Source organism: Heteronotia binoei, chromosome 1, assembly GCF_032191835.1.
Source record: "Heteronotia binoei isolate CCM8104 ecotype False Entrance Well chromosome 1, APGP_CSIRO_Hbin_v1, whole genome shotgun sequence".
In the NCBI taxonomy this organism is placed as follows: Eukaryota; Metazoa; Chordata; class Lepidosauria; order Squamata; family Gekkonidae; genus Heteronotia; species Heteronotia binoei.
In genome coordinates, this window is record NC_083223.1 from 121,106,916 (window position 1) to 121,119,210 (window position 12,295).

The following is a 12,295-nucleotide window of genomic DNA, read 5'->3' on the forward strand; positions in this document are numbered from 1 at the left end:
AGATGCCAGCTCATCTCCAGACTACAGAGATTGGCTCACCTGGAGAAAATGGATGTTTTGGAGAGTGGATTATATGGCATTGCACTCCACTGAGGTCCCTGTCCTCCCCAGGCTCCAACCCCAAATCTCCAGGAGTTTCTCAACCTGGATCTGGCAACCCTATTCCCCCCTCCCTCACTGGTGGCCAGCGGGGACTTGGCAACCCTAACTCCAAGCAAATCACAGACCTAGACACCATGCAGTCTTATCTGCAGTTCCATTGTCTTCCAAGGCACTCAGGGCAACATACATGCCTTTAATCTTAAATTTACAGTCACTTTGTGACATGGTGATGGCGGAGTCATAATTCCTTGCCTAAGGCCACCCACAGATCATAGATTTGAATCCACACCTCCATGCAGCTATGTGCTGCATACCTTAATGGAAACAATGACTTATCTCCCAAAGCTCTGCAAGTGATGACTGAAGAAGCAAGCTGAGCGGAAGAAAGGAGACAAGGTATCTCCTGCCTTAGCCATCTTCTATAGATCTAACCAACTTGGTAATGGTATTTTCCTCGTTCAGGTCTTAGTGTCATGCTGCTGGAATTTGTGCTGAGATCATGAGTATACCAACAGCATTCCATTGGGAAAGTGAGGTTGTGGTCAGGTACAGCAGTGAAGGAAGAAGAGATTTCCCTGGATTAGCACTACAGTGTTCCTGTGTACATAGTTTGTAATTTTATCTTTTGTCATGTATCAGCTATTTGAGTGCCGTAAATTGAAAAGTTAAAAAAAATCAAATTAACAGAAACAACCAAGATTCCTGAGTCCCCTTACTGTCTATCCCAGGGGTGTCAAACATGTGGCCCAGGAGCCAGATCAGGCCCCTGGAGGATTCTTATCAGACCCACAAGAAAGTCACTGTTGCCTGCTTCCTTCTCCCTCTTTTGCTTCCTTCTGCATCACAGCTTGCTTTGCCAGACTTGCACAATCAAGCTACAGAGCAAAGCCTCTACTTTCTTCACTGGTTAATCAGCACATGAAGCAACTTATGTACAAAAGCTCACAATGCCCAACCATTCCATGTTTGCCTCTGGGTCTTAGACTCAAAGCATTGACCATGAGATTTCTGTAATGGATGTCAGTAAATCAAAAGTAGGTTTGCAACTTACAGATACACACCTGAACAACACCTGAACAAAAGGGTAGTTGTGACCCACCTTGAGCCTGCCTGCAGGGGAGGGCGGGATATTAATCTGAATAAATAAACCTATGCCACAATAAAAGTATTAGGACTTTCAGGAACAGGCTTATGTGGTACTTTATAGACTAAAAATAATAAATAATGCAAATTAAGAAAAACATCAGTCACCCTTTTTGTTAGAGAAAACATCTTAAACCCAGCACCAGCCATGACACGTGTGTCCATGGAACTGTGAGAGGGCTGCTTTGTTTTTGTTTTTTAAAAAAGGTTAATGCATTAAGTCCACATCAGTGGATATCCTCACATGAACTTTACTCATCTGGAGTGAGATGACAACCCCCCCCCCCAAAAAAAAAAAATCCATAATGAAACCATAAGAGTTGGATTTCAAGTTTCTTTTCCTCTTTACCTGCTTGTTTGAGTTATGGGACACACACACACCCCGATTATTTTTCTTTTAAAATGGAATTTAAAACTCAAAACAAGCCTAGAGTTGTTTGTTAGATATTAGACTACTTCTGGATCTTGCTGCTTTCCTGATTCATTTCATTCACAGTTCATTCTGGAATGTGAATCAATGTTATTTCCTGTCCAGCTGAAGGGCAGATGAGGTTACAAAGTGGCTTGATTAATAGTCTGCTCTTCAGAGCTGTTGAGATTGAGAACCAAACAACTGAGAAGAGGAAGGGAGGGGAGAAGTTATTTAGTTGAATTACTTGGCACATAAATTCATGTACAATCTTCTTAATATCTTCATTGTCTGATGGGCAGAAGGGGCAAAATGACCTTAAGAACTAGTCTAGCCAGAATGAGGTAAATTTCAGCAGTTTCTCTCAAGGTCCTCCCCTTACATACACACACACATACACACACTCTTTCCCCAGGGAAAAAGTGCTGGGGACAGCTTGGCAAAGCTCTTCTGTCTAAAACGAGCAGCTGCTCATATCATAAGGTCTGATTATCACAGAACTGGTAAATAAAAACTTTCCTGTAGTTGAGAGGAGTTTTGCATGATTTAACAAATATCTTCTCAGTTTTCTTTTTAATTCCAGCTGTAGGCTGGAATTGATCAAGGGTTCTTAACTGGAAACCTGAGAGGGGGTCAGGGAAAAGGGACAGGAACAAAATTTGCATGCAACTAGGAGAGGGAACTGTTTCAGAACAGCTACGAATGGGAAACTTTGAAAACTACGTTTCCCCACAGACTTTTTCGTCTGAAGTTTAGGAGCAACAAGGCTGCTGTGAGCTTTCAGAAACCTTCTCTGTACACTGGGATGATGATGTGTGGTGTTTTTATTTTTCCTGGAGTCTGAGGAGTTTTCCTTTCCAGTAGCAGCCGCCTTCTCTTTAGAGGATGCCTGTGTTGAATAGATTTTTCAACGTGTTGGACATGGGTAGGCAGTGGGGAACCGAAGAAGATCTGATGCCCATGTCCATGAGCAGCCATCCCTTTGGTCAGCCAAGGATCCTAGCTTGGGAGCTGCCTGAGATGTTCAAAATGGTAAAGCTAATTTGGAAGTCAAAAAGTGATCTCCAGGGAACAAAGCAGAGAGGAGTTCTAGAAAATGAAGATGCTCCAAATAGTTTATCAGGTAAACTTAAAATGTTATAATTTGTGCACTATGAAATCAGATGCATTCTTCTTATGAATCTCACAGACTTCATAATATATCTTCTAAATCAATGAAGCATTGCACATGAAGCTCAAGGGCACCTTTTAGGGAGTGCATTTGGGGCAGGAGAGCATTTAGTATTAAAGAATTAGTACTATGATGAAATTAAATAATTTGTATCAAGTGGAAAGAATATCTAAACACAGTCACTCATTAAAAATATGGGGTAGCATTTCCAGAACCACCAAGAAAGGATGCTTGTGACTTCCATATGCACTAATTCCTACAAGGACATGCTTGTTGAGAGGTAATCTTGGCATCATTGCATACTTTATGAGCTCCACCAGCCTAAATGTAAGTATTCTGAGGAAGCAAAGAGTGCAAAAATAGTAGATTTTTAAAAATTAAAATGCACAATCCAGCTAAAATTAAACTCTTTGAATCAATTTGATTTCAATGTCCAAGAATTAAGTATGTGTTTATATTTTCCCACTGAAGTCTGAGAGATTTTTAAATGTGTGCTTCATTCAGGCTGGATAGTACCCAAACCATTTTTATTATTTGTTTCAAAGTGTTTTGGCTGCCTTGAGCCTTCAGGGGTGGGGTGGGGTAAAAATTAAAATGAAATTACTTCAATTGGGGAATTAGAATTTTTACTGAAAGTGGCTTTGTTTTATGTTTTTGTTTTAATGGATATCCTTTTGACAAGTAAAAATATCACACATTTCAGTGATGCAAAAGGAATGTTATCTGAGTGATTGAGATAATGTTTCCATGATCCAATTTAGCAAACATCTGCAGATGTTATAAGCCAGTTGACATATTTGTATTTCTATTAGTATGAAGGTCAGTGAAATCAATAAGATGACTTTGTGAAACTTGATAATTTTCAGAACTTCATTCTGTGTTCCTCTTCTTTAAAAATAGGGCAATTTCAAGTTAAAGTTCTTTGATAAGGCTGTTTGATTGTAAATATTTATACATAAAAACGCCTTGTTTTTCAAATGTGTATGTGTGTGTTTGATTTTGTTGTTCTGTAGGTAGCCAGTATGTAAGAATTCCGTATTGAACATTTAATGTGCTGACTTGCTTTTATGGTGATCTGGTAACCTTTGAGTTATTAGATTAAGGAGCTAAAGAATGAATGCAAAGTATGTATACTTACACATTGCAGAGTTCACCACATAATGAAACCAAAGGGAGGAAAAGAGTAAGATACCTTAACTCTACTGTTAACATTTTATTTCTGTCTGCTATATTGACTTTGACAAAGTTCTGTACATATATATAGGCTTGTAATAGCGTTCAGATGTTAGTGCCACTGGAGTATTTTTACAGTGGAATCCTAAGTAGAGTAGTTCTTTTCTAATTCAGAAAACTTCCCTTATTTTTGTTATGTTTTAACCCGATTAATGGTTTCCCTTCCTCTCCTTCCCACTTCCTTTTCTGTGTAGAGCAGGGTTAATACTGAGGATGGGGCTGCTGGAGTTTCTGTTGCTCCTGCCAGCTTAACCAACATAAGTTAAGCAGTGGGCAGGTAGAGACTCTTCCCCCCATGCTTTAGGTTCATTAGAAAGAATATCTGAAGTGCTAGAAGAGCTTCTCTACTAGCCCATGTTGGGTGCCTTGCACACCTAAATTCCCATGTTGGGTGCCCAGCAGGGCGGGGCTTGGAGATATCCAGAATTACAACTGATCTCCAGCCTACATAAATAATTTTCCTTGCAGAAAATGTCTGCTCTGCAGCATGGACTTGGTGGCATTATACTGAAGTCCCTCCCTCCCCAAACCCTGCCCTACCCAGGCTTCGCTCCCAAATCTCCAGGAATTTCCCAACTTGGAGTTGGTAGCCCTAAATCTGTCCACATGATTGGGCCATCTATCAGCAGCTCTTGCACCGGCCATGGCCTACAAAGTATAGGTAAACTATACTTGTAGGGAGCGAAAACACAGTGGCTGTTTTTGTTTTTTCCTTTTGGGGACTCCAGGAAACTTTAGGGTTTTTTTTTCCTGTTGGGGACCAAAGGCGACATGAGGGAGCACAGTTTTGATCAAGGAAATAGTGCCATCTTGTTTATTTACGGGAACTACAAGTTGCTGAGAGGGATCCAAGCGGGCAGCCGTGTTGGTCAGAAGCAGCTGAACAAAGCAGGAGTCAAGTGCACCTTTAAGACCAACCAATTTTTATTTAGAACATAAGCTTTCATGTGCTCTTAAGCACACTTCATTAGACGAGGAATCCAACGCAGTGAGCAAAGCCATACATAGCTGAGCAGAGCCATACATAGTTGGTAGGCAGTGGCCCAGAATGCAACATGGTACAGATTTAAGAACCAATGACAGTGAAGTAAAATTATCTGGTAGGCAGTGGTTTAGAATGTAAAATGGTACGACAGAATAGTAAAATTAGCAAATTAAGCAAACCTTTGATCTGAGTAGCATGAGCATGCAAAAGCAACAAAACAGCAGTATGCAGCTGAGAGGGAGGAATTTTTTTTATCATGGAAATGACATGAGAGGGAGGGCTAAACCTCTTTTTCCTAGCATGTGGCTCTGACCCATGTTGGGTTCCCTGTGGCTATTTTCAGAACCAAAAAGGATGTGTTCAGAAAAGTAGTAAGAAAATTCCACCATCATGTATAGTTGGGCTTTTTTAATGTCTAAACAAGATAGCCAAGTGCTAGAATAACAAAGAGAAACAAATGAGTAACATTTGTTATGGGCCCATTACATACACACATCTTACTGCAGGTTTTCAGAGCAGTAAGCCTTTAATCTTGACTTTAGATTCTGTGCTCGCTTTACACACTGTTCTTTTTCCTCTGGTGTATTTGTTCTTCAGCTACAATGTTTAAAAAGCACTTTTCTAAATTGGGGTGGAATATCACTTGTGATGTGGGGGGGGGGGGGGGTGTCCAAAGTTTTTAAAATTTATGTAATTGCTGTATCATGGAGCTGTGGAGTGCCATCTAGCAACTGGCTTCCATATAAAGCCTCATGCTTCAGATTTTGCACATGCATTTTAGCATTAGTTCATTGAATGATTTGATCTGATTTGATTTTATTAGATTAATATCCCACCCTCCCCGCCAAAGCAGGCTCAGGGCAGCTCACAACCAGTAAAAGCAATAAATCACCATAGAACAATTAATTAAACATTTTAAACGATTCATCAATAAAACAATTTAAACACTTAAAACAGTTTGGTGCAAATATCATTTGATTTCCAATGGCATTCAGTGCTCTTATGTTACTGTATTGGCCATTCAGTTAAAGGCTAGCCGAAATAATGTTGTCTTGCAGGCCTTGCGGAACTGGGTGAGGTCCCACAAGGCTCTGACCTCTTCCAACAGTTGGTTCCACCAATGGGGAGCAGCAATTGAGAAGGCTCTTTGGCGGTTTTCAATCTTGCCTCCCTCAGCCCAGGGATCGATAATAGGTTTTGGGTTCTAGATCTAAGAACCCTCTGGGGAACATGTGGGGAGAGACGGTTCCTAAGGTAGGAAGGGCCATATAGGGCTTTAAACAGAGGTGGGATTCAGCCAGTTCGCACCGGTTCTGCAGAAGTGGTACCTAATGTACTATCAGTTCTCAGAACCGGTTGTTGGCCGGGCGCCTGCTTCCCTTCGCTTCCTCTCTCAGTCGCTGCCAGACATTGTTGGGGTGGCTCCTTCCCCCTTTTTCACATTTTTCTCGCCACCTTCTTTGCTTCCTCCGTCCTTCCTTTCCCTTCCACTCCACCAGCGCGGCGCCAGCAGCAGCCCCTCTCCGCTCCGGCAGCCATTTAACCCCCGCAGGTGCTCAAATTGATTTTTCTCGCTGCCGCCGCCGTCTTCTTTGCTTCCTCCGAACCCTTCTCCCTTTTGCACCCTGAGCTGCTTTCCGCAGCCCCTTCCCCTTTCTCCTGGGTCCTTCCTTCCTATGGAGCCGGTAGAGCGCTTTGCAAAGCTTCTCTTCCATTGCTGTGATTTTTCCAGTGGAACTCCCGGTGCTGAGTTCCATCACAACCATTGTATGGGAGAAGGAGGAATTCCTGCTTTCTCCCCTGTGCTGTTTTCAGCAACTGACAAAGCCTGAGGGCTGCAAGAGAAAGTGTTATTTACTTTGTGGGGGAGCCAGCATATGTTCTGAATGCTGGCATGGGCTGGATCCCTACTAGGATTGCCAGCTCCCAGGTCTCAGCAGGGGCTTTGATCCCACCCCCAAACAAGGACATCATATGCAAAATCCAGCCGACCCCCTGGAATGCTCCCCAAATCCCTGCACTGTGATGGTGAGGGGACCTGGCAACCCTCTTCCCCACAAAGCAAATTATGCTTCCCCAATGGCCCCCAGGCTGTTTCAGCTGCCAAAAACAACAGGGGAAGAGGACAGGAATTCCTCCTTCTTAGTGCTGCACATTTGTGAGAGTTAAATGGACAGACTGGGCTGGGCTATAACCATTTAAACCATTTAAAGTATAAGTAGCTGAGAAGAGGGGGAGAAAGTAGTTTTCAGTTAACTTCAAAGCAAACAGCCCCCCCCCCCCTCCATCTACAAAACAGTGTTCTGCAGGTGGGACTTGGAGATCTCCTGTTTTAACAACTAATCTCCAGTTGGAGGAGATCAGCTCCCCTGGAGAAAATGGCTGCCTTGAAAGGTGGACTCTATGGCATTGTACTCTGCTGAGGCTCCTCCCCTCCCCAAATCCTGCCCTCTCCTGGTTCCACCCCCAAAGTCTCCAGGTATTTTCCAACACAGGCCTGGCAACCCTAGTGAACTCTATGGAACTATATCCTGTTGAGCTCAATTCCCTCCCCAATTCCTGCCCTTCCCAGGCTCCACACTCCAAAAATATCCAGGAATTTTCCATCCCAGAGTTGGCAACCATACCCCACTCCCCAGATCTGCTTCTGAGCACCGGGACCCACCCACATATGCCATCACCATTCCTCATCTGACTTAAGCCCTGTCATAGTATCAGAATACTTTATTTTAACAACAGGCAATTTTGTCTAGTGCTTGCACACATTAGGCAGTACTACCTATATGTAATAGTTGAGGAAATTCTGTTTCACTGTATCTGGAGTATGTATGCACACAAAAGCTTATACCTTAAATAAAACTCTGTTGGTCTAAAAGGTGCGAGTGGACTCAAACTTTGTTCTGCTGCTTCAGACCAACATGGATACCCATCTGGAATCTATCTGTTTAGTGCAGACATTTGTTATTTTACTGTTGCCATTTTTCATAAATATCAGGGCCCTGTGGAACCTGCCACAGTTTCGCTAGGCCTGTAAGACCAAACTATTTAAGCTTGCCTTTAACGGTTATGGGGAAGTAGCTAATGCCCCACAGCACTGACAGTCTCACTGGACAAATACAGGTAATCAGAAACATTGATGTGCATATTGGATTGTTATGGTTGAAAAATGTATGGAATTGATTTTATTGTATATTCTGTTTTTTTTTAATATTCAACATGGCTTTTAACTGTTGTTAGCTGCCTTGAGCCCGTTAGCAGAGGGTGGGATATAAATTTGATTAAATAAATAAATTTAATTGTTGTTTTTGAAAGTCTTAGAGAAGCTCACTGCTATTCCAACTTTTAACACCTAGATGAGTTACTTACAGGAGATAAAAAGGTAAAGGTAGTCCCCTGTGCAAGCACCAGTCGTTTTCGACTCTGGGATGACATTGCATCACAATGTTTTCATGGCAGACTTTTTAACGGGGTAGTTTGCCATTGCCCTCCCCAGTCATCTACACTTTCTCCCCAGCAAGCTGGGTACTCATTTTACCGACCTCAGAAGGATGGAAGGCTGAGTCAACCCTGAGCCAGCTATCTGAACCCAGCTTCTGCTGGAATTGAACTCAGGTCATGAGCAGAGAGTTCGGACTGCAGTACTGCAGCTTTACCACTCTGCGCCATGGGGCTGCTTTACAAGCAATAGGAATACCTTAAATACTGGATTCTCAACAATTCTGGAGATATGTTTTTATAAAAGTAACTTTGGCCGTGAAAACAACAATAAACCAGGCACCAATGGGGAAAGAGTACAAAATACATACTTAAGAGAAATTACAGCAGTTTAAATGGATGGTTGATCAAAGCCAAAATCTGCTTACAGTTATTTGCTTGCAATTACAACAGAGTTACAGGGATATCTCCCTCTTCATAGAATCCAATTCGTCTGAATTTATCCCAGGCTGAGTGTCGTCTTTGGTTTATACATTTATAGGTTATCTTCCATCTAGTCAAAATCCTCTGCAATATATATATATATATATATATATATATATATATATATATATATATATATATATATATATATATATATATATATATATATATATATATATATATGGCTTAGTTTTATTTTAAATGTTATTTATTTTTTATTTTTTCTCATTTTACGCCCCCCCCCCCCCCCCCAGTACTGTGAGAGAAGCTGCCACTGTGATCCTAAATAATGTGGATTTAATTATGGGCTTTATTTCAAGTTGCTGTTAGTTCTGGAAAGGGGCCACTCCAGCTCAGATCTCTGTTGCACAGAGTTGGCTGTATTATTCTGGAGAGAGAGAGACGGGAGGCCTGCAGTTGCAAAGAAAACAAAATATGCCTTCTGATTCCGCATTCACAAATCCTGATAATTCTGCATAATTGTACTATAGATCTGCTGAAGCCTTGGAAGTTCAGCGAAGTGCCTGCCTGACTATTTAACTTCCCATTCAAGCTGTGGAAAATCAAATGCTGTTTCATAATGGAGGAGACCAGCACCAGAACACCATGAATCCATGATATACCTATGATACATCAGCAGAGCCCACACCAAAGAACTACACAAAAAGGGTTGAAGAAGTTTCTTCTTCTATTCATTTAGGGAGATTTCAGTTTCTCTTTTGCCTAGCTTGTTTCTTAGTTGTTGCATGTCACTGGACAAGAGTTTTCCATTAGAGCTGCCAACTTGGGCTTGGGACATCCCTGGAGATTTGGAGATTTGCCTCGGGATAGCTGAGTTTCGGGAGGGCAAGGAGCTTATGAGCAATATGATCCCATAGTGTTAGAAGTTCCTGGTGTGATGCCCCTGTGTCTCAGGACCTCCAGAAGCAAGTGATCACAGAGTAGGCATGGCAAGCAGGCACACACTAAGCTCCTTCCTGTTTACTCTCTATTGTCACAGTTTCCCTTTGAGATGCAGATGAGCACAACTATGCTTTCTGCCTTTATGTTACTCACCAATAGGATTGCCAAGTCCAATTTAAGAAATACCTGGGGACTTTGGGGGTGGAGCCAAGATCAAGGCTGTGACAAGCATAATTGAACTCCAAAGGGAGTTCTGGCCATCACATTTAAAGGGACGGCACACCTTTTCAATGCCTTTCTTCCAAAGGAAATAATGAAGGATAGGGGCACCTTCTTTTGGGGCTCATAGAATTGGACCCCCTGGGGGATATTTTGGGGGAAAGCACTAGATGCTGTACTGAAAATTTGGTGCCTCTACCTCAAAAAACAGCCCCCTCAGAGCCCCAGATACTCGCGGATCAATTCTGCATTATTTTCTATGGAAATAAATCTCCATAGGGAATAACAGAGTTCCAGGAGACATTTCCCTCCCCTCCCCCTGCTTTCTGACGACCCTGAAGCGGGGGGAGGGCCTCCAAACTGGGGGATCCCCTGCCCCCACCTGGGGATTGGCAACCCTACTCACAAACATACAAATATTCTCAGATCCATCTCCAGTCAGTGGAACCATCCAGCGACTGAACCTTGAAGAATTCTGCTGGTTACATCTTAGGAAAGAGCAGCAAAGGCCTTATATTGCATTCTCCATATTTTTGGTAATAATGCTGTTACAGCGTTTCATGGACATTCCCCACTTGATTGCCCTATGGGTTGATGGGAATGTAACTGGATGCTATACTGCAAGAAATGAAAACATGATCCATCCAGCCCTAGTTATAATTTTTAAAATATATTTTACATAAACAAAATATGCAGTGTCCTTGGATTAATCAGTTCAGTCCAAAGTAAATTGGCCTTGCACCAGGAAACATGTTCCAAGGATCATCGTTATCAGGCATGTGCTGTCCAACTGCAATTGGAGCCTGTTAGGTAGACCTTCAAAGACCATATTTTTCATGAGATGAAGTCTGAATCATGGGTGGCATCTGAGCTTTGTAGTTCAGGTTTCCTTGAACTGGCTTCTCTCAGATTTCCACTAATTGATTCTTTATGATTTGTGCTGTTCATGAGGTTGCACATAAACAGTATGCTTTTGCATGTGTGTGTCTGTGTATATAGGGAAGCTAGCTAAATATAGAGTATACATTTCCCCCTAATTCTACAGTAATTTGACCTTGCCCAAACCATATAATTTCCTAGTGCTGCACTGTAAGCAAAGCCAGGCACAAGCACATTTCTGGCTACATGGTACCTACAGAAATATTAGTGAAAAGGCTTGTGAGGTCTGTGGAGGCAAACTAGGTTGAGAGAAATTAACATTTCATTAGTCATGGGTGTTCTGCACTTTTTGTTATCAGACTTAGGGCATATAATTAGGAAACCCTGTTAAGCCTTTAATGCTGCTTTGCCAGCCACACAGCATGCACCTAAAAATAAAGCACCCTTGATCAGAAAAAAAATAAAGAACCTCATTGTACATTTAATCAAAGGGAGAACTGAGGTGGGCATAAAGTTTCATTCTAGTCATGAGTATATTTGGCATTCACCTGATAAATCTGGACTTAATGAAATAGCATTTTGCAGCTGTGCATTCAAAATATTTTAAAGCATAATAATGGGATTGGATATATATTTTTGTTGCTATGTGACATGACCAAGAATTTTTTTTCTCACACAAATTATGTTCCTGAAAAATTCTGAAAATAGGATAGAAATAATCAAAATCAGATGAACTTTCTATATATAAGTCGGAACAAGCAGGTATCCTGCAAAACCAGAACCCATAACTTCTTATACATCCATGCAGAAGGCAATCAGTCGAGCACTGCTACTGAGCAACATCCAGTATTTCTGCCTATGCTACTTAAAAACACAGTCCACCAAACACAGCATTGACATAACTGCCATTGGCTTTAAGAGTATTTATGCAGAAGCAGAAGTAGTGCTTGGTGAACTGTACAGTCCATTGTTTCTTTAAATCTTTGTCAACATACCTGCAACAAACCCATTAAAAACAACAACAACAACAACAACAACAACAACAACAACAACAATAATAATAATAATAATAATAATAATAATAATAATAATTTTTAATTTATATCCCGCCCTCCCCGCCGAAGCAGGCTCAACAAAATGTTAAGATCAGTTAACAGCATGTTTTCAATAGTGGCAAACTGAACCTGGGCATGCCAGATAAATTAAATGCAAGATCAACTAAATGCCACTGTTGCTACTAACAGAATCTGATGGGCTTTGATTTCAACCAAATCTGTGGCTTCACAGCTTTGTGAATATCTAACATACCTGCTATCAGACACAGTTAAACAAG

At 41.6% G+C, this 12,295-nt stretch overlaps 1 protein-coding gene across 2 annotated transcripts in view; it reads left to right on the forward strand.

Moving 5' to 3' along the window:
• Nucleotides 1-12,295, forward strand: part of PDE7B (phosphodiesterase 7B) — a 290,956-nt gene that overhangs the window by 156,048 nt on the left and 122,613 nt on the right. Inside the window, exon 1 of one of the 2 annotated variants that reach the window (XM_060239890.1) lies at nucleotides 2,115-2,777. The exons of the other annotated variant lie outside the window; for it this stretch is intronic. Within the exon in view, the coding sequence (XP_060095873.1) occupies nucleotides 2,540-2,777 (238 nt within the window). The 5' untranslated portion in view covers nucleotides 2,115-2,539. Of the gene's footprint in view, nucleotides 1-2,114; nucleotides 2,778-12,295 lie in introns of those variants that run through there. 2 annotated transcript variants of the gene reach the window in all.